This window comes from Triticum urartu, chromosome 4 (assembly GCF_003073215.2).
Source record: "Triticum urartu cultivar G1812 chromosome 4, Tu2.1, whole genome shotgun sequence".
NCBI lineage: Eukaryota > Viridiplantae > Streptophyta > Magnoliopsida > Poales > Poaceae > Triticum > Triticum urartu.
This window is the reverse complement of record NC_053025.1, coordinates 19,706,873-19,729,572: the sequence shown is the minus strand read 5'-3', so window position 1 is coordinate 19,729,572 and position 22,700 is coordinate 19,706,873. Positions and strand designations below refer to the sequence as shown.

Here is a 22,700-nt window from a genome sequence, read left to right as displayed (position 1 = left end):
TGGACTAGGTTCTTAACTAAAAATAACCAAATCATCGATTGTCCGGATGTCGAAGCCCTAGCAGCCTTCAAACACAGCATCCGCGACGAATGGCTTGCTCGCCACCTCGGCCAAGAAAAGCCAAACTCCATGGCGGCCCTCACGGCACTTATGACCCGCTTTTGTGCGGGCGAGGACAGTTGGTTGGCTTGTAGCAAAAACAATGCAAGCGACGCCGGTACCCCTGAAGTTAAAAATAACAAAGACAAGTCTCGACGCAACAGATACAAGTGTTGAAACAACAGTGACAACACCAAGGATACGGCGGTCAATGCCAGATTCAGTGGCGCTAAGTCCGGTCAGCGAAAGAAGCCGTTCCAAAATAACAATTCAGGCCCATCTAGCTTGGACCGCATACTTGATCGTCCGTGCTAGATTCATGGCACCCCGGACAAACCACCCAATCATACAAATAGAGATTGCTGGGTTTTTAAACAGGCCGGCAAATTAAACGCCGAGAACAGGGAAAAGGGATCGCAAAGGGAGGACGATGACGAAGAGCCCCGGCAACCGAACACAGCGGGACAGAAGAAGTTTCCCCCTCAGGTCCAAATGGTGAACATGATATACGCTACCCACATCCCCAAGAGGGAGCGCAAGCGTGCGCTCAGGGACGTCTACGCGATAGAGCTAGTCGCCCCAAAATTTAATCCATGGTCATCATGCTCGATCACTTTTGATCGCCGGGATCATCCGACCAGTATCCTTCACGGTGGCTCAGACGCACTGGTCCGAGACCCAATAATTGATGGGTTCCACCTGACTCGCGTCCTTATGGACGGAGGTAGCAGCCTCAATCTGCTCTATCAGGATACATCGCAGAAAATGGGCATTAACCCATCACGGATCAAGCCCACCAGGACTACCTTCAAAGGAGTAATACCATGTGTAGAGGCCCGCTGTATGGGCTCAATCACACTAGAGGTTGTCTTCGGATCTCCGGACAACTTCCGAAGCGAGGAGTTAATCTTCGATATCGTCCCCTTCCGCACGGCTATCATGCACTGCTCGGACGAACTGCGTTTGCTCGATTCAACGCAGTACCACACTATGCTTATCTCAAGCTCAAGATGCCCAGTCCACGCAGCATCATAACGGTCAATGGAAATACAGAACGCTCCCTCCGTACAGAAGAGCACACAGCTGCCTTAGCAGCAGAAGTACAAAGCGGCCTTCTCAAGCAGAACATTAATTCGGATGGAACACCGGTAAGAGGGTCTGAACTACTCTACGGCAGGACAGCTCGGCTCGTCAGGAGCTCGACTAGCAATCTGGCCTCCGTCTTAGTCCCGATAAAGTGGCTGCATTCATGTCGCGCGTACATAACTACGCACTCAAAATCCCATGGGCATCGATGGAGGCATAGCTAGCTTGTGGTCCATAGTACGGCTCAACCGACATCGAATACACACATGCTTTCACTTTTACTTGTTTCCTTTGCAGGTCTCAATCCCATAGGCCCCATCTGGTGGTCTGGTCATCGGTCCTCTTGAAGGATAAACACACCAAGACGGCGAGAAACGCATACATATGGGGACTTTTTAGGTGATTCCGTTAACGTAACTCTACCTATTTTTCAGGACCCACATGCAGCTCTCCCTTGGTTTCAGCATGTTAAATAGCCTGTTGCTTATCGCACTATATGTATCAATGCGCCTTGACATACTAATTAAATTACAATGAGAATAGTTTGCGGCTGGAGCTTTAGGACCCCAACTTTTTACCTCTGTACCTTTTCTTTTTTTTCTTCTTTTTCTCTCTTTTTCAACTCCCCTGTGGTTAACCCTATCAGGTAGCACCCGTACACTTTGGCACGTTTGATGTTGGCCAGGGGCTTCATAGCACCCCACATTACGGCAACAAAAGTTCGAACACTTTTTATAAGTATAGTTCGGCACCCCGAATTTACCATTATATGCATTGGCTCCGAATCATGTCTTTGGTCAATAGTTGGGTTGCCCGGCTCCTGTGCTTGCTACCTTATGTTCCGCTATATCGGCTAAGGTAGTAAAGGGAGAACTACTGTGATTGTGCCTTGGTTTATCCAAAGGAACACCTCAGTAGAGAAAGCCGAAAACTGACTGTCATGATGTGGCAAGAGACGGTCAGCTGTTCGGAGGTTACAAATCGTTGGAGATTTCTTCCGCATTACGCGAAGGATTGGTACTTCCCGATCAGACGCTTATAGCACTCTAGTTCGGATACTAGGGGCTGCACCCATGTTTTTATTGTCGAACTCCTATGGCTAAGTGAGGGCGTTACATCCGCATAGTCTGGTTGCCTGGTTCGTTGCGCTAAACAACTCCTTCAAGAACCATCTAATCGGACCAAGATTGTTTAGATTCCATCCCAAACACCCCCGTACTACCTATATGGGGGCAAAAGCGGACGACTGGTTAACCCTCAGATTTCATACAACACGGCCGCACAAGAAGTAAAAAATTTAAAAACATATCAAGCATTATATTGCACAATCACTTTGTTTTATCATACAAGGTAGAGGGAGCTCGAATACATTCATTCAAAGATAGTTTCTTTCGCACAATGATCCGCAACAATGCGGGACCCCTCCAAGACATCGTCGAAGTATCGCTCGGGTGTGGGGTGCTCTTTGCCCTCCGGCGGCCCCTCGGTTGCTAATTTGACAGCGTCAAGCTTCGCCCACCAGACCTTGCAATAGGATAAGGCCAGACATGCGCCCTCGATGCAGACGAACCGCTTGACGATGTCCAGCCGAGGATAGGCATCCACTAGTCGCTTCACGAGGCCGAAGTAACTGCCGAGTATAGCTTCGGCTGGCCACAACCGGATTATTAAATCCTTCATGGCCAGTTCAGCCACCCTATGCAGCTCGACCAGCTGTTTTAGCTGATCGCTGAAGGATACCAGATGTTCTGGCGCAAGATATTGCGACCAGAACAGCTTCTGTGTGGAGCTCTCTTCTTCGGCTCGGAAGAACTCTACGGCATCAGCCACACTGCATGGCAGATCAGTAAAAGCCCCTGGAGAACTCCTAATCCGGGTTAGTAAATGATATTTCATCTTCACATTCTTACTTTGCATATTGAATGCCTTACCCGCCGCGATCTTCCTGGCCTCCAGGATCTCCTGGAGGGCTCCCTAGGCCTCATTCCGGGCTGCCTCCACATTCTGACGAGCCTTGGCGAGTTCGATCTCTTGAACCGAAGCATCGTGCTCCAAGGCCTCGCACTTCTTCACCGCGTCTTCGAGATCCTGTTGGACCTCGTTGACCCGGGCCTTGAGCTTCTTCCTGTTGGAAATATGCCCTAGAGGCAATAATAAAAGCATTATTATTATATTTCCTTGTTCATGATAATTGTCTTTATTCATGCTATAATTGTGTTATCCGGAAATCGTAATACATGTGTGAATAACAGACACCAACATGTCCCTAGTGAGCCTCTAGTTGACTAGCTCGTTGATCAATAGATAGTCATGGTTTCCTGGCTATGGACATTAGATGTCATTGGTAACGAGATCACATCATTAGGAGAATGATGTGATGGACAAGACCCAATCCTAAACATAGCACAAGATCGTATAGTTCGTTTGCTAGAGTTTTCCAATGTCAAAGTATCTTTTCCTTAGACCATGAGATCGTGTAACTCCCGGATACCATAGGAGTGCTTTGGGTATGCCAAACGTCACAACGTAACTGGGTGACTATAAAGGTAGACTACGGGTATCTCCGAAAGTGTCTGTTGGGTGACATGGATCAAGACTGGGATTTGTCACTCCGTATGACGGAGAGGTATCGCTGGGCCCACTCGGTAGTGCATCATCATAATGAGCTCAAAGTGACCAAGTGTCTGGTCACGGGATCATGCATTATGGTACGAGTAAAGTGACTTGTCGGTAACGAGATTGAACGAGGTATTGGGATACCGACGATCGAATCTCGGGCAAGTAACATATCGATAGACAAAGGGAATTGCGTACGGGGTTGATTGAATCCTCGACATCGTGGTTCATCCGATGAGATCATCGTGGAGCATGTGGGAGCCAACATGGGTATCCAGATCCCGCTGTTGGTTATTGACTGGAGAGTCGTCTCGGTCATGTCTGCTTGTCTCCCGAACCCGTTGTCTCCCGAACCCGTAGGGTCTACACACTTAAGGTTCGGTGACGCTAGGGTTATAAGATATTAGTATGCGGTAACCCGAAAGTTGTTTCGGAGTCCCGGATGAGATCCCGGACGTCACGAGGAGTTCCGGAATGGTCCGGAGGTAAAGAATTATATATAGGAAGTGCTTTCCATCGGGACAAGTTTCGGGGTACGTATTGTACCGGGACCACCGGAAGGGTCCCGGGGGTCCACCGGGTGGGGCCACCTCACCCGGAGGGCCCCATGGGCTGAAATAGAGACACCCACCCATAGTGGTGCTGGCGCCTAGCCCCATAGGCCCATGCGCCTAGGTTTCCACCATGAAGTGATCCATGTGTGAAGCACCCTAGTGCCTTGGGTCACCCCTAGGTGCCTTGGGGGGGAGGGAATCCTCCCCTTGGCCGCCGCCCCCCCTAGTAGATCTCATCTACTAGGGCCGGATCAATAAGGAGGAGACGTCTCCCGTCCCGTACGTGTGTTGAACGCGGAGGCGCCGTCCGTTCGGCGCTGGTCATCGGTGATTTGGATCACGTCGAGTACGACTACATCATCACCGTTCTTTTGAACGCTTCCGTGCGCGATCTACAAAGGTATGTAGATGCATCCGATGACTCGTTGCTAGATGAACTCCTAGATGATCTTGGTGAAACGAGTAGGAATTTTTTTTTTCTGCAACGTTCCCCAACAGTGGCATCATGAGCTAGGTCTATGCGTAGTTCTTCTTGCGCGAGTAGAACACAATGAGTTGTGGGCGTAGATTTGTCAACTTTCTTGCCGTTACTAGTCTTTTCTTGCTTCAGCGGTATTGTGGGATGAAGCGGCCCGGACCAACCTTACACGTACGATTACGTGAGACAGGTTCCACCGACTAACATGCACTAGTTGCATAAGGTGGCTGGCGGGTGTCTGTCTCTCCCACTTTAGTTGGAGCAGATTCGATGAACAGAGTCCTTATGAAGGGTAAATAGAAGTTGACAAATCACGTTGTGGCTTTAACGTAGGTAAGAAGACGTTCTTGCTAGAACCCTAATTCAGCCACGTAAAACTTGCAACAACAATTAGAGGACGTCTAACTTGTTTTTGCAGCAAGTGGTTTGTGATATGATATGGCCAAAGTTGTGATGAATGATGAATGATCTATATGTGATGTATGAGATGTTCATGCTATTGTAATAGGAATCACGACTTGCATGTCGATGAGTATGACAACCGGCAGGAGCCATAGGAGTTGTCTTTATTCTTTTATATGACCTGCGAGTCATTGAGAAACGCCATGTAAATTACTTTACTGCTAAACGCGTTAGCCATAGTAGTAGAAGTAATAGTTGGCGAGCAACTTCATGGAGACACGATGATGGAGATCATGATGATGGAGATCATGGTGTCAAGCCGGTGACAAGATGATCATGGAGCCCCAAGATGGAGATCAAAGGAGCTATGTGATATTGGCCATATCATGTCACGTTTATTAATTGATTGCATGTGATGTTTATCATGTTTTGCATCTTGTTTACTTAGAACGACGGTAGTAAATAAGATGATCCCTCATAATAATTTCAAGAAGTGTTCCCCCTAACTGTGCACCGTTGCGACAGTTCGCTGTTTCAAAACACCACGTGATGATCGGGTGTTTTATTTAGACGTTCACATACAGCGGGTGTAAGACAGATTTACACGTGCAAACACTTAGGTTGACTTGACGAGCCTAGCATGTACAGACATGGCCTCGGAACACAGAAGACCGAAAGGTCGAGCATGAGTCGTATAGAAGATACGATCAACATGAAGATGTTCACCGACGTTGACTAGTCCGTCTCACGTGATGATCGGACACGGTCTAGTTAACTCGGATCATGTAATACTTAGATGACTAGAGGGATGTCTAATCTAAGTGGGAGTTCATTAATAATTTGATTAGATGAACTTAATTATCATGAACTTAGTCTAAAATCTTTGCAATATGTCTTGTAGATCAAATGGCCAACGTAGTCCTCAACTTCAACGCGTTCCTAGAGAAAACCAAGCTGAAAGACGATGGCAGCAACTATACGGACTGGGTCCAGAACCTGAGGATCATCCTCATAGCTGCCAAGAAAGATTATGTCCTACAAGCACCGCTAGGTGAAGCTCCCGTCCCACAGAACCAAGACGTTATGAACGTTTGGTAGACACGTGTTGACGACTACTCCCTCGTTCAGTGCGGCATGCTTTACAGCTTAGAGCCGGGGCTCCAAAAACGTTTTGAGAGACATGGAGCATACGAGATGTTCGAAGAGCTGAAAATGGTTTTTCAAGCTCATGCCCGGATCGAGAGATATGAAGTCTCCGATAAGTTCTTCAGCTGTAAGATGGAGGAAAATAGTTCTGTCAGTGAGCACATACTCACCATGTCTGGGTTGCATAACCGCTTGTCTCAGCTGGGAGTTAATCTCCCGGATGATGCGGTCATTGACAGAATCCTCCAGTCGCTTCCACCAAGCTACAAGAGCTTCGTGATGAACTTCAACATGCAGGGGATGCAAAAGACCATTCCTGAGTTGTTCTCAATGCTGAAATCAGCGGAGGTAGAAGTCAAGAAGGAACATCAAGTGTTGATGGTCAATAAAACCACTAAGTTCAAGAAAGGCAAGGGTAAAAAGAACTTCGAGAAGGACGGCAAGGAAGTTGCCGCGCCTGGCAAGCAAGCTGCCGGGAAGAAGCCAAAGAATGGACCCAAGCCCGAGACTGAGTGCTTTTATTGCAAGGGAAGCGGTCACTGGAAGCGGAACTGCCCTAAGTACTTAGCGGATAAGAAGGCCGGCAAAACAAAAGGTATATGTGATATACATGTAATTGATGTGTACCTTACTAGTGCCCGTAGTAGCTCCTAGGTATTTGATACCGGTGCAGTTGCTCACATTTGTAACTCAAAGCAGGGGCTGCGGAATAAGCGGAAACTAGCAAAGGACGAGGTGACGATGCGCGTCGGGAATGGTTCCAAGGTCAATGTGATCGCCGTCGGCACGCTACCTCTGCATCTCCCTTCGGGATTAGTTTTAAACCTTAATAATTGTTATTTAGTGCCAGCTTTGAGCATGAACATTGTATCGGGATCTCGTTTAATTCGAGATGGCTACTCTTTTAAATCTGAGAATAATGGTTGTTCCATTTTTATGAGAGATATGTTTTATGGTCATGCTCCTATGGTGAATGGTTTATTCTTTATGAATCTCGAACGTGATGCTACACATGTTCATAATGTGAGTACCAAAAGAAGTAAGGTTGATAATGATAGTCCCACATACTTGTGGCACTGCCGCCTTGGTCACATAGGTGTCAAACGCATGAAGAAGCTCCATGCTGATGGACTTTTAGAGTCTCTTGATTATGAATCATTTGACACGTGCGAACCATGCCTTATGGGTAAAATGACCAAGACTCCGTTCTCAGAGCGAGCAACCGACTTATTGGAAATCATACATACTGATGTGTGCGGTCCAATGAGTGTTGAGGCTCGTGGTGGCTATCGTTATGTTCTCACCCTCACTGATGATTTAAGTAGGTATGGGTATATCTACTTAATGAAACACAAGTCTGAAACCTTTGAAAAGTTCAAGGAATTTCAGAGTGAGGTTGAAAATCAACGTGACAGGAAAATCAAGTTTCTACGATCAGATCGTGGAGGAGAATACTTGAGTCACGAGTTTGGCACACACTTAAGAAAATGTGGAATAGTTTCACAAATCACGCCGCCTGGAACACCTCAGCGTAATGGTGTGTCCGAACGTCGTAATCGCACTCTATTAGATATGGTGCGATCTATGATGTCTCTTACCGATTTACCGCTATCTTTTTGGGGCTATGCTTTAGAGACTGCTGCATTCACTTTAAATAGGGCTCCGTCGAAATCCGTTGAGACGACACCGTATGAATTATGGTTTGGGAAGAAACCTAAGCTGTCGTTTCTAAAAGTTTGGGGATGCGATGCTTATGTCAAGAAACTTCAACCTGAAAAGCTCGAACCCAAGTCGGAAAAATGCGTCTTCATAGGATACCCAAAAGAAACTATTGGGTACACCTTCTACCTCAGATCCGAAGGCAAGATCTTTGTTGCCAAGAATGGGTCCTTTCTAGAGAAAGAGTTTCTCTCGAAAGAAGTAAGTGGGAGGAAAGTAGAGCTTGATGAAGTATTACCTCTTGAAACGGAAAATGGCGCAACTCAAGAAAATGTTCCTGAGGTGCCAGCACCGACTAGAGAGGAAGTTAATGATAATGATCAAGATACTTCTGATCAAGCTCCTACTGAAATTCGAAGGTCCACAAGGACACGTTCCGCACCAGAGTGGTACGGCAACCCTGTCTTGGAAATCATGTTGTTAGACAATGGTGAACCTTCGAACTATGAAGAAGCGATGGCGGGTCCGGATTCCGAAAAATGGCTAGAAGCCATGAAATCCGAGATAGGATCCATGTATGAAAATGAAGTATGGACTTTGACTGACTTGCCCGTTGAACGGCGAGCCATAGAAAATAAATGGATCTTTAAGAAGAAGACAGACGCGGATGGTAATGTGACCATCTATAAAGCTCGGCTTGTCGCTAAGGGTTATCGACAAGTTCAAGGGGTTGACTACGATGAGACTTTCTCACCGGTAGCGAAGCTAAAGTCCGTCCGAATCATGTTAGCGATTGCCGCATTCTATGATTATGAGATATGGCAAATGGACGTCAAAACGGCATTCCTTAATGGTTTCCTTAAGGAAGAATTGTATATGATGCAGCCGGAAGGTTTTGTCGATCCTAAGAATGCTGACAAGGTGTGCAAGCTCCAACGCTCGATTTATGGGCTGGTGCAAGCATCTCGGAGTTGGAACATTCGCTTTGATGAGATGATCAAAGCGTTTGGGTTCACGCAGACTTATGGAGAAGCCTGCGTTTACAAGAAAGTGAGTGGGAGTTCTGTAGCATTTCTCATATTATATGTGGATGACATACTTTTGATGGGAAATGATATAGAACTCTTGGACAGCATCAAGGCCTACTTGAATAAGAGTTTTTCAATGAAGGACCTTGGAGAAGCTGCTTATATATTAGGCATCAAAATCTATAGAGATAGATCGAGACGCCTCATAGGTCTTTCACAAAGCACATACCTTGATAAGATATTGAAGAAATTCAATATGGATCAGTCTAAGAAGGGGTTCTTGCCTGTGTTGCAAGGTATGAAATTGAGCTCAGCTCAATGTCCGACCACGGCAGAAGAAATAGAAGAGATGAGTGTCATCCCCTATGCCTCAGCCATAGGTTCTATTATGTATGCCATGCTGTGTACCAGACCTGATGTAAACCTTGCCGTAAGTTTGGTAGGAAGGTACCAAAGTAATCCCGGCAAGGAACACTGGACAGCGGTCAAGAATATCCTGAAGTACCTGAAAAGGACTAAGGAAATGTTTCTCGTTTATGGAGGTGACGAAGAGCTCGTCGTAAAAGGTTACGTCGACGCTAGCTTCGACACAGATCTGGATGACTCTAAGTCACAAACCGGATACGTGTATATTTTGAATGGTGGGGCAGTAAGCTGGTGCAGTTGCAAGCAGAGCGTCGTGGCGGGATCTACATGTGAAGCGGAGTACATGGCAGCCTCGGAGGCAGCGCATGAAGCAATTTGGGTGAAGGAGTTCATCACCGACCTAGGAGTCATACCCAATGCGTCGGGGCCGATCAAGCTCTTCTGTGACAACACTGGAGCTATTGCTCTTGCCAAGGAGCCCAGGTTTCACAAGAAGACAAGGCACATCAAGCGTCGCTTCAACTCCATTCGTGAAAATGTTCAAGATGGAGACATAGAGATTTGTAAAGTGCACACGGACCTGAATGTAGCAGATCCGTTGACTAAACCTCTCCCTAGAGCAAAACATGATCAACACCAGAATTCCATGGGTGTTCGATTCATCACAATGTAACTAGATTATTGACTCTAGTGCAAGTGGGAGACTGTTGGAAATATGCCCTAGAGGCAATAATAAAAGCATTATTATTATATTTCCTTATTCATGATAATTGTCTTTATTCATGCTATAATTGTGTTATCCGGAAATCGTAATACATGTGTGAATAACAGACACCAACATGTCCCTAGTGAGCCTCTAGTTGACTAGCTCGTTGATCAATAGATAGTCATGGTTTCCTGGCTATGGACATTAGATGTCATTGGTAACGAGATCACATCATTAGGAGAATGATGTGATGGACAAGACCCAATCCTAAACATAGCACAAGATCGTATAGTTCGTTTGCTAGAGTTTTCCAATGTCAAAGTATCTTTTCCTTAGACCATGAGATCGTGTAACTCCCGGATACCATAGGAGTGCTTTGGGTATGCCAAACGTCACAACGTAACTGGGTGACTATAAAGGTAGACTACGGGTATCTCCGAAAGTGTCTGTTGGGTGACATGGATCAAGACTGGGATTTGTCACTCCGTATGACGGAGAGGTATCGCTGGGCCCACTCGGTAGTGCATCATCATAATGAGCTCAAAGTGACCAAGTGTCTGGTCACGGGATCATGCATTATGGTACGAGTAAAGTGACTTGTCGGTAACGAGATTGAACGAGGTATTGGGATACCGACGATCGAATCTCGGGCAAGTAACATATCGATAGACAAAGGGAATTGCGTACGGGGTTGATTGAATCCTCGACATCGTGGTTCATCCGATGAGATCATCGTGGAGCATGTGGGAGCCAACATGGGTATCCAGATCCCGCTGTTGGTTATTGACTGGAGAGTCGTCTCGGTCATGTCTGCTTGTCTCCCGAACCCGTAGGGTCTACACACTTAAGGTTCGGTGACGCTAGGGTTATGAAGATATGTATATGCAGAAACCCGAATGTTGTTCGGAGTCCCGGATGAGATCCCGGACGTCACGAGGAGTTCCGGAATGGTCCGGAGGTAAAGAATTATATATAGGAAATGCTGTTTCGGCCATCGGGACAAGTTTCGGGGTTATCGGTATTGTACCGGGGCCACCGGAAGGGTCCCGGGGGTCCACCGGGTGGGGCCACCTATCCCGGAGGGCCCCATGGGTTGAAATAGTAGGAACCCAGCCCATAGTGGGCTGGGGCGCCAGCCCCTATAGGCCCATGCGCCTAGGGTTTCCACCATGGAAGAGTCCATGTGGTGGAAGGCACCCCTAGGTGCCTTGGGGGGGAGGGAATCCTCCCCTTGGCCGCCGCCCCCCCTAGTAGATCTCATCTACTAGGGCCGGCGCCCCCCCCCCCCCATGGCACCCCTATATATAGTGGGGGGGAGAGGAGGGATTTGACACCAGCCCCTGGCGCCTCCCTCTCTCCCCGTTACGTCTCTCCCTCGTAGTCTTGGCGAAGCCCTGCTTCTGTGACGCCCTGCATCCACCACCACGCCGTCGTGCTGCTGGATCTTCATCAACCTCTCCTCCCCCCTTGCTGGATCAAGAAGGAGGAGACGTCTCCCGTCCCGTACGTGTGTTGAACGCGGAGGCGCCGTCCGTTCGGCGCTGGTCATCGGTGATTTGGATCACGTCGAGTACGACTACATCATCACCGTTCTTTTGAACGCTTCCGTGCGCGATCTACAAAGGTATGTAGATGCATCCGATGACTCGTTGCTAGATGAACTCCTAGATGATCTTGGTGAAACGAGTAGGAAAATTTTTGTTTTCTGCAACGTTCCCCAACACTTCCGAGCGGCCTGCTTCTTGACAGCCTTCCCTTCGGCTTCGACCAGGGCCTTTTTCAGGGCCTCGACCTCGGTCGTCGCCTCTGTACACATCATGGCATTTTAGTCATTGCATATCATTTTCCTTTTTTCGAATACATAACAGATTATTACTTACCTTGTTTTTCCTGGAGCTACCTCTTCACCTGGCCCAGCTCCTCCTTGGCCTCCGCCAGTTTCTACTTCAGTCCGGAAACTTCGGCAGTATGCGAGGCTGCGGCCAACAGCGACGCTTGTGTTTATATTTCAGAAAAATTTAGTTAGTTTCCTACAAAAGGAGATTGATCCTCTATCCGGCTTTTTCTTTCCGAACACCGGACAGTGTCTTAGGGGCTGCTGTCTATATTGGGATTTTCTCTTTTTTGCATCGCTTACCTCAAAACCTGTCAGCAGGCTGCAGCAGGCTTCGGTTAGTCCGCTCTTGGCGAACTGAACTCTTTCAATTACCGTGCCCATAAGGACACGGTGCTCATCCACAAGGGAAGCACCTCGCAGCGCTTCCAGCAGATTATCCGGTGCCCCTGGTTGGACAGGGGTCACCAGCGGAATAGGCATCCCCCTTCTTTCGAAGGAGGTTGCGTGCTGGATTCCGGAGCCGCATCAATCTCCGGAATCAAGTCTGGCTGAGGGCCGAACTGAATACGGCCCTCCCCACCAATCTCCTTGGGGATTGATTCCCCCTAGTGTCCGACGATGGGGGTTTCGCCTTATGGCGCCTCCTGCGCCTCTCCCCCACCTGGAACAATCCTTCGGGACAGCACCTCTGCATCGTCCTTGGCCTTGGGGGAGTAAGCGGCCGCGGTGACTCGCTGGCCGTCGCCTTGGAATCCAGCGAACCTCCTGACGAGGATCGCGGGGAGCTGTTGTGGGCCGGACTACAATAACATAACCAATCATGTCAATGCAATGAGGAGGAGAAACTTTACGGGCGGATATAAGTCTTAGCACTTATGATGCGGCCCGCGGCTTAGTGCGGGGGCGTTGCTCCGGACTGCTTTCAATGTCCCATGCGGAGATGCCCATGAGTGGGCCTTTCCCCTTCTTGGGAGCCTCCGCCTCCAGAATGGTGGAGGCCACGATCTTTTTCTTCCCCTCATCAGGGGAAGGGTTGTTTTCCTCCTCCTCGTCGTTGTCGTCTTTGGCGGCGGAGGATTGAGTCTTGTCTTAGGACGTTGCGTCCGAAGCACCCTTGCGGCAGGGGCCACTTTGGACCCCCTTGGCTTTCCCTGTGGCCTTCTTCTCCGGCGCCTTGTAGGGCGCCGGCACTAGCATCTTCGCTAAACGCGGGATGACTAGTTCTTCAGGCAGCGGAGCCGGACATTGGACCCGCTTCGCCCTCTCCATCCAGTCCTGAAGAAACGATCACGATAAAAGCTTAGTCATCATCCTTGAAACAGGCAAGTAAGGGATGCCATAAGAATAACATACCTCGTTAGCGAGGTTATTAATGTTATGACCGCGGTCCGAATCTGCGGCCGGCGGTGTTTCGTTGCCCTTAAAAAGCAACCTCCAGGCATCTTCGTGAGTGGTTTCGAAGAGCCTCTTCAGGGTATGGTGCTTCTTCGGATTTAACTCCCATAGAGGGCGGCTTCGGCTTTGGTATGGGAGAATCCGGCGAAGTAGCATCACCTGGATTATATCGACGAGTTTGATATCTTTATCCACCATGCTTTGAATGCACGTTTGCAGCGCTGTCAGCTCGTCTGGCGAACACCAGTTCGGGCCCTTCACGACCCAGGAGGTGAGTCGCATGGGAGCGCCAGAGTTGAATTCGGCAGTTGCGGCCCAGGTGGTGCCGCGGGGTTCTGTGATATAGAACCAATGTTTCTGCCATTCTTTTACAGTCTCCACGAAAGTGCCTTTCGGCCAGGAGACATTGGCCAGCTTGCTCACCGTGGCGCCTCCGCACTCCGCGTGCTGGCCATCCACCACCTTCGGCTTCACATTGAATACCTTGAGCCATAGCCCGAAGTGGGGTTGGATGCGGAGAAAGGCCTTACACACGACGATGAACATCGAGATGTTGAGGAGGGAGTTCGGGGATAGATCATGAAAGTCTATCCCGTAGTAGAACATTAGCCCGCGGACGAAGGGGTGGAGTGGAAACCCTAACCCGCGGAGGAAATGAGGGATGAATACTACCCTCTCGTTGGGCTTCGGCGTGGGAATGATTTGTCCCTGGGCCGGAAGGCGGTGGGCGATTCCCTTCGCTAGGTACCCGACCGCCCGAAGCTCAGCAATGTCCTCCTCCTGGATGGAGGAGGCCATCCACTTGCCTTGACCTCCGGATCTGGACATACAGAGAAGATGAGAACTTGGGCGCTGGAGCTCAAGAATGGAAGGGCAGAGGAAGAGAGAAGGCGTGGGTGAAGAGAAGGGATTCTTATCTCCTTATAAAGGCAGTAAATATTGAACGCCTTCCCACTCGCCTTAAAATTCGCCTACTCCCAAGGGCTATGTAAACGGCACGGTTGGGTTATCCACACCCGTATTGATGAGAATCCCGTAATAAGGGGACACAATCTCTGCTTTGACAAGACGTGCCAATGGCAACCGCGTCTCGAAACATGGAGCGGCAGACGAAAAACGGTTCAAAATTATGACCGGACAGATGTGATGTCATGTTACGAAAAGTTGTCAGCAGATTGGACTAGTGTGAAATTATATTCTCTCCGCGGTTGTGTGTGGTGTGTATTACAAGTCCGGACACGTCGATACGTCCGAAGACTATTTTGGAGTTCGGAAGAAGGAACCCGCCTTGCAATGCCGAAGACAGGCCTACGCGCCGGATACCTTGTCACTGAAGTCAGGTTCAGGGGCTACTGAGGGAGTCCTGGACTAAGGGGTCCTCGGGCGTCCGGCCTGTTATCCATGGGCCGGACTGATGGGCTGTGTGTTGGGTTTCGTAGTAATTTCAAAAAAATTCCTACACACACGCAAGATCATGTGATGCATAGCAACGAGATGGGAGAGTGTTGTCTACGTACCCACGCAGACCGACTGCGGAAGCGTTGACGCAACGTAGAGGAAGTAGTCGTACGTCTTCACGATCCAACCGATCAAGCACCGAAACTACGGCACCTCCGAGTTCGAGCACACGTTCAGCTCGATGACGATCCCCGGACTCCGATCCAGCAAAGTGTCGGGGAAGAGTTCCGTCAGCACGACGGCGTGATGACGATCTTGATGCACTACGGCAGCAGGGCTTCGCCTAAACTCCGCTACAGTATTATCAAGGATTATGGTGGCTGGGGGCACCGCACACGGCTAAGGAATAGATCACGTGGATCAACTTGTGTGTTCTAGGGTGTCTCTGCCTCAGTATATAAAGGACTAGAGGGGGGAGGCTGGCCGGCCAAGGTGTGGCGTGCCAGGAGAGTCCTACTCCCTCTGGGAGTAGGATTCCCCCCCGCCCCCAATCCTAGTTGGAATAGGATTCGCGGAGGGGGAAAAGAGAGAGAGGGGGTCGGCCACCTCTCCTAGTCCTAATAGGACTAGGGGAAGGGGGAGGCGCGCAGCCCATGTAGGGCTGCCTCTTCTCTTTTCCACTAAGGCCCATCATGGCCCATTTAGCTCCCGGGGGGTTCCGGTAACCTTCCCGGTACTCCGGTAAAATCCCGATTTCACCCGGAACACTTCCGATATCCAAACATAGGCTTCCAATATATCAATCTTTACGTCTCGACCATTTCGAGACTCCTCGTCATGTCCGTGATCACATCCGGGACTCCGAACAACCTTCGGTACATCAAAATGCATAAACTCATAATATAACTGTCATCGTAACCTTAAGCGTGCGGACCCTACGGGTTCGAGAACAATGTAGACATGACCGAGACATGTCTCCGGTCAATAACCAATAGCGGGACCTGGATGCCCATATTGGCTCCTACATATTCTACGAAGATCTTTATCGGTCAGACCGCATAACAACATACGTTGTTCCCTTTGTCATCGGTATGTTACTTGCCCGAGATTCGATCGTCGGTATCCAATACCTAGTTCAATCTCGTTACCGGCAAGTCTCTTTACTCATTCTGTAATACATCATCTCACAACTAACATATTAGTTGTAATGCTTGCAAGGCTTATGTGATGTACATTACCGAGAGGGCCCAGAGATGCCTCTCCGACAATCGAAGTGACAAATCCTAATCTCGAAATACGCCAACCCAACATGTACCTTTGGAGACACCTGTAATGCTCCTTTATAATCACCCAGTTACGTTGTGACGTTTGGTAGCACCCAAAGTGTTCCTTCGGCAAACGGGAGTTGCATAATCTCATAGTTATAGGAACATGTATAAGTCATGAAGAAAGCAATAGCAACATACTAAACGATCGGGTGCTAAGCTAATGGAATGGGTCATGTCAATCAGATCATTCAACTAATGATGTGATCCCGTTAATCAAATAACAACTCATTGTTCATGGTTAGGAAACATAACCATCTTTGATTAACGAGCTAGTCAAGTAGAGGCATACTAGTGACACTTTTGTTTGTCTATGTATTCACACATGTATTATGTTTCCGGTTAATACAATTCTAGCATGAATAATAAACATTTATCATGATATAAGGAAATAAATAAAACTTTATTATTGCCTCTAGGGCATATTTCCTTCACTGTGAAGATACGAAGACCGAAGACTGCACCCGTGTCTGGATGGGACTCTCCTTGACGTGGAAGGCAAGCTTGGCGACCGAATATGTAGATTCCTTTCTTTGTAACCGACCTTGTGTAACCCTAGATCCTCCCGGTGTCTATATAAACTGGAGGACTTAGTCCGGAGGGAGAGAGAGACATTATCATAGCCATACACGCTAGACCTCTAGGGTTTAGCCATTACGATCTCGTGGTAGATCAACTCTTGTAATACCCATATTCATCAAGATCAATCAAGCAGGACGTAGGGTATTACCTCCATAGAGAGGGACCGAACCTGGGTAAAACATTATGTTCCCTGTCTCCTGTTACCATCGATTTTAGACGCACAGTTTGGGACCCCCTACCCGAGATCCGCCGGTTTTGACACCGGCAGCGAGCGCTTCCGCGTCGGCTCCGGATCCGGCTTGGGCTCGACAATGGGCAGCGGCGGCGGTGGCGGAGGCGGGTCGAAGAGCGGGGCGTGGACGGAGCACGGGAGGATGAGGCGCCAGGGGTGCACTTGCCCTTGCCGCTGCTTGAGCTGCTGCCGAAGAGGCCCACTGCTAGGGTTTGGGGTGTCGCCGATGAGGAGGCAGGAAGGGGATGGTGGGGGCCTAGATGTGGACGAAAGTGGATGAGGTCGGCCCCCGCCGCGCGCGTGGGTTAAAAAAGGACGCTTCCACTGGCTTACTAATGGGCCCGCTATCGGTGATCGTCATAAATTAGACGACGAGCGGTAGTTGGGTGGCCGTCAAGTGAGACCGTGACGGACACCGAGGAGACGCGTGGCGCATCCGCGCCGACGCATTTCAGCCGCAATTTTGGGTCGGATATGGGTCGGCGCGGACGACTTTTGAGAATGGGTCGGCGTGTGGGGCTGGTGTTTTTGTCAGTGCTGATCCAAACGGATATGGGCGGACGAAATGGGTCGTTACTCTAATAAACCCTAAAATCTAAAGATATTTCAGGAAAAAAAGTTAGTACAAAGCCGTAGGCCTTCGTCGTCGTTGGGCGGCACCGCTCACGTGGCCGGGCCGTAGCCCCTACGTATGCGTCACACGCACACGGCACACTGACTGCAGTGGTGTACTGCACGGCAGCGCTCTTCCTCCTTCTCATCCCTTCCCGTCCATTCCCCACCCCCATCCCCATCCCCGCCACCTACCTGCTTCGGCCTCGGCCTCGGCGAGAGCGCCAACGCCAAGCCCACCACTCCCAAAACCGGAGCACGCCTCCCTCCTCCCGCTAATCTTGGGTCCGTCCGTCCGTCCGTCCGAGGCAGGGGGGCGCGGGTCCGCGATCGATCGCGACGGGAGTGCCGATCGCGCCGCCGGAGGATCGAGGGCGGGCGGTTGGAGCCGGCCGGGGGAGGAGGCGATGGGGCGGCTCTTCCTGATGCACCTCGAGGGGAACGCCTACAGCTGCAAGTTCTGCCGCACCCACCTCGGCCTCGCCGCCGACATCATCTCCAAGGTGCCCCTCTGCCCGTCCCTTCCCTCGTCCGTCCCCTTCTCGGCTCTCGCGAGCGAATCCCCTTCTTGATTGCTTGTTGCGCGGGGTCTCATGGCGGATGTGACTGACAGCGGCGTGTTTTCTCCTCCTTGCAGAACTTCCATTCCAAGCACGGCAAGGCGTATCTCTTCAACAGGGTGTAAGTGTCGCCCTCCCCTTCCCTGCCCCTTGATTTCTTCCTCTGCTTTGCTGAATTTTGAGGCCGGGGGCTGCGCGTCTACCGGAATTTGTGGGGGAAACAATGAGAATCTGCCAGGCGGTTGCTCGTCTCGTCTGGGTGATTCGGCGTTGCTGCAAAACGGATTCGGACGCGGGGAGGCTCGCCTGCTCCGTCCTACAACCGCCAAGAACAATGAGGAATCTGGAACGTGTTGCCGATGCCAACGCATACGCTGCTACTCATAGGCCACAGCCGCTTTTGGGACGAGGGGAAAGTAAATCGGGTAGGACGTTGCATAGGATGGGATCTCTCTCTTTCTCGCTTGACAAGAAATGGTAAAGAATCCAAGGGACAAGGAATGGTGGTTTCAGCCTTTTCGGTCGCAATTTCCTCTCATCTTCTTTTCATGGAGCGATTGATATACCTAGTACTATGTTAGACATTCTGAACCTGCCAAATAAGCATTGATGTTCCAGGAGTAGTTCAGTCAGGCTGGCTCGGATGCTGATTCTACTCTTAACATTCTCCATCCTGGATATAATTGACTTCCGATACAGTCGTTAACGTAATTTGCTTGCATGAACAACACTCCATATGTTTGATCTCCTGTGTGATCCCTAGCAGCTAAAGATACTTCGTACACAACCACTCAATATGTTTGTAGTCGATCCCCGATTCATGCAACTGCAAATCGCTAAAGTTATTAGCATCCAACAATACAGTGATTAGATGTCCATGGACCTTCAGGGCCAGTTTGTTGATGAGTAAAAGATACTATGTCACAACTCACCTAAACTTTTGCCTCCATCTTGTTTGCTAGATCAACAAATCAAGTATCAACTATGTAACCTACTAGTTACCACTGAATACTGATACTTGAGGCTCGCTAGTGGAAAATGGAAGGCAGAGGCAAAATATGCACAGTTTTTCTGCATTATTTGACTCTTGTTCGCTATTTACACTTGCTGGTTGCTTCGGTAGGAAAGGAGTAGGGGAGTGCTCCAACAAGATGCCATTGGGGTCAAAGAGGTTGCCACCTCAACCAGAATTATATCACCCATAATAGTTTAGGTGCCTTGTGCCGAGTTGTCCCCTTGGGTCTCTACCTGGCCTTTTTTCATTTGTTACCTCCTGACCGATTTAGGGGTTTTTCCTGAGCTCAACTCTGTTACCTCAGGTCTCCTTAACTGATTGATGTATTGGCAAAGCACATCAAAAAATACATTGGCAGTGCCCTGTTACCATTGAAACGAGAGATCTGATCTGGGTCATTAAACTGCAAATCAAGGATCTTCCATCAGATACACCAGCTCTCTCCTCAATTTGGATCTTCGATATAAGCTCATCCCTAACCAGGAGACAAAAATGATAGCTTAGTCATAGGCAGGAAAACACATATCTCTGTAGGCTTTGAAAAGAAATACATACCTGAGATATCCATCCATTGCCACTGTGAATACTCCAATGTAGTAGCCTGATAGATAATAATTGGCGGTTATTGTTGAAACTTCAGACGTTGTGGGGACTGTCTATCCCTCAATGAACTGAGAAATGAGAAACAACTACTCCCTCCGTCCCATAATATAAGAACAATTTTAATACTACACTAGTGTCGAAAACGCTCTTATATTATGGGACGGAGGGAGTAGTTCACAGTTGCAATCTTGTGAACTCTGACTTTCTATGTAACAGCTTTGGAAGTGTGCAACTGGCAGATATAGACTTTCTGTGCAACTATTGACTTGATAGCGTGCAACTTGGTCAAGTGAGAAATAAGTGTGGTTGGAAATAGCAATTCCACTAAAATATAAGTGGTACTGTGCTCTTTAATAAGCAGTGATCTAACATTTTAGTGCTTTCTTCACCGGTTTAGCCCAGTAACAAAACGCTGGTATTCTGAGATGAGTTGTACTGTTTACAAAACGCTATCCTCCAGCAGATTTGTGATTAACTCATGTATCCTGTGGCAGTGTCAATGTTACATCTGGTATAAACGAGGATCGCATGATGATGACAGGGCTGCATACCGTTTCCGATATCTTCTGTGTTGGTTGTGGATCCATTGTTGGATGGAAATATGTAAGATCTTGTGATGGTTATTTTGCGATATCCTGTGCATTGCCTGTCCGTCCATCCTCTAAGCTATATGGTGCCCCTGCTCTAGGAGGCTGCACATGACAAGAGCCAGAGGTACAAGGAAGGAAAGTTCATTCTGGAGAGGTGACCACCTTAACTAACATCTTTGTGATGGTGTTGAAACTAACGAATTCAGGTACTAGAGTTTCTAATAGTTGAACCTTTTCTTTGTGGCGGATTGAGCAGGTTTAAGGTGTCGGGCCCTGATGGTAGCCACTACTGGGGGGTGACACATGATGCTCATCATGGGGGTGGAAGCGACACCGACGACTTATGAAGCGCGACGGGCGTGCGAAAACCTGCAGTTCATCTCTGTAAATAACCCTGGAGTCGGGCCTTAGTTACTCCGGGGGGCTCGCTTCCATTCAAAAGCGCGCCCCGGCGTAAAATTGTTAATTCTAGGTGATATTCTCCCAGCAAGCTGTCTGGGAGACCTAATACCTTCTGTATATGAACAAATGTATCATTGTAGCCCCCAAAAGCTGTTTGTTGTGTTGCTGGAATGCCAATAAATTCTGTTTCTGAAGTGATCTAATCTACCAGGCGGTTCAACTGTGTGTTCTATTCTTTTTCTCGAAAAGGGAATTTCGGGCATGTTTGGTTGGGGTGACTTAACTTTGCCACACTATTTTTGCCGCACTTGTCTCTCTTTTTAAGAAGCTTCCTCTTCGATTTTATTTAACTGAAACCAGCATGTCTTTTTACAAACTATCAAAAGAAAGCAGGAGTAAAAGTAGGATACCTGGAGCGCAACATAGAACTCATGTTTTGGGCATCCACAAGCCGGATCATCGCAACATGAAATGGAAATACCCAGGTTTAACAGGCATAACAGGCAACAATTCAGACACTGCCTCTGCAACCATGAGCAAGTACCAAAAACTATACATTACTCCCTCCATTTCATAATGTAAGACGTTTTTTTTTTAGTCAAAGAAAGTCTTATATTATGGGACGGAGGGAGTAGTACATTGCCAACAAAACATTCCCTAAAACGCCAGCACATGAAGTCTATAGCAGAGGTACTGTAACAGACGTACTATAGGAAGAAGCAGCAGCACTTCAGAACCATATACCGTTTTGAAGACTTCACTTGCTATCCGTTTCGAACACTCTTGACTTTCCTGTTTTTTCTGCAAAATCACCCAATCGTTAAATCATCATCTACTTCCTCCATTTCATATTACTTGTCACTGATTTAGTACAACTTTGTACTAAATTAGCGACGGGTAATATGGAACGGAGGGAGTAGCAATCATGTTAACAACAACACAAGGTCTGTCATTATCAGACGCAACACTATTTCTCGATTTCTCAAACTGTAAAAGGACAGATGGTTTCAGTTAAATGAAAATTAGAAAGGAAGTTCTCTTTATTACTCCTTCCGTCTGAAAATATTTATCAAAGAAATGGATGTATAAAAAAAACAGATGGTTTCCAGGCAGCGCGTGATGGTGCGCGCGGACTACACCACTGTGACGGGAGATTGTTCGTGGACGGCTGGTCCTATGTCACTGAGTTCTTGCTCCGACAAAAATTGTAAGGCATCTCTAAAGCCGACCCATAAATCGTTCACATTCGTTCGAATAGCGGAAACCATTTAACGTAGATCTATATCGATTTGCATGACAGCTTGGACGCGTTTTCTCTCACATACCGGAAACAAATGTGGGGGGTTTTGCAGGAGTCCGGATCACTCCTGCGCCTGCTTCTAACCATCCTGGCCCATCAAACCCTTTCCTTCCTCGCCCGCATTCATATCGTTGTAGAGCGCACCGCTCCACATTAAAGACGGCTCAGGACGGAAGCGACCTCTCATTGCGTCCGCCAATTGAAGCAGCACGCCGGCCGAGGGCGCTGCCCGTGACGCGTCTCCGGTGCCCGCGCCTGTTCAGCCAGAGACACATTACTGGGCAGGATGAGACGGATATCTACCACGCACGTTCAATGCCCCATCCGCCCGTATGCCGTCATTAAGCAGGCTCGCCGGCCGAGAAACACACACTTCGGCCGCACATTGAGCACCCGTAAGTCTGGCCTCACCGGAATCCGCTATTTAAAGGCGGCCACATCCGGCTACTCCATGCCACAACACAAGCCCTCTCCCCATCCTCGTCTCTTGCACTGCATCCGTCATGACTACAGGCGGCCAAGCTCTATGGGCGAGCCTTTCCGTAAAGATGAAGCATGCGGTGGTCACCCTTGTCGCCGCCTACCAGAGCCGTTGTGCCAGGCAGATCAAGGCCGGCTTGCCGGCCAGCTCGCCCGAGGTCTTCGACGACGAAGACGACACCACGATGGAGACGGGTTCCGACGACAGCGCCTTGGCTCCCGCGCCGAC

General features: G+C 48.8%; 1 protein-coding gene across 1 annotated transcript; it reads left to right on the top strand.

Annotated features, from left to right (window-relative positions):
• Nucleotides 1–17,614: 17,614 nt before the first annotated feature.
• LOC125550328 (protein yippee-like) lies at nucleotides 17,615–20,916 on the top strand. The gene is made up of 5 exons (XM_048713299.1): nucleotides 17,615–18,024; nucleotides 18,159–18,202; nucleotides 20,194–20,302; nucleotides 20,388–20,443; nucleotides 20,546–20,916. The coding sequence occupies exons 1-5, from the start codon at nucleotides 17,929–17,931 to the stop codon at nucleotides 20,634–20,636; spliced, it is 396 nt and encodes a 131-aa protein (XP_048569256.1). The 5' UTR covers nucleotides 17,615–17,928; the 3' UTR covers nucleotides 20,637–20,916.
• The last annotated feature ends 1,784 nt before the right edge of the window (nucleotides 20,917–22,700 follow it).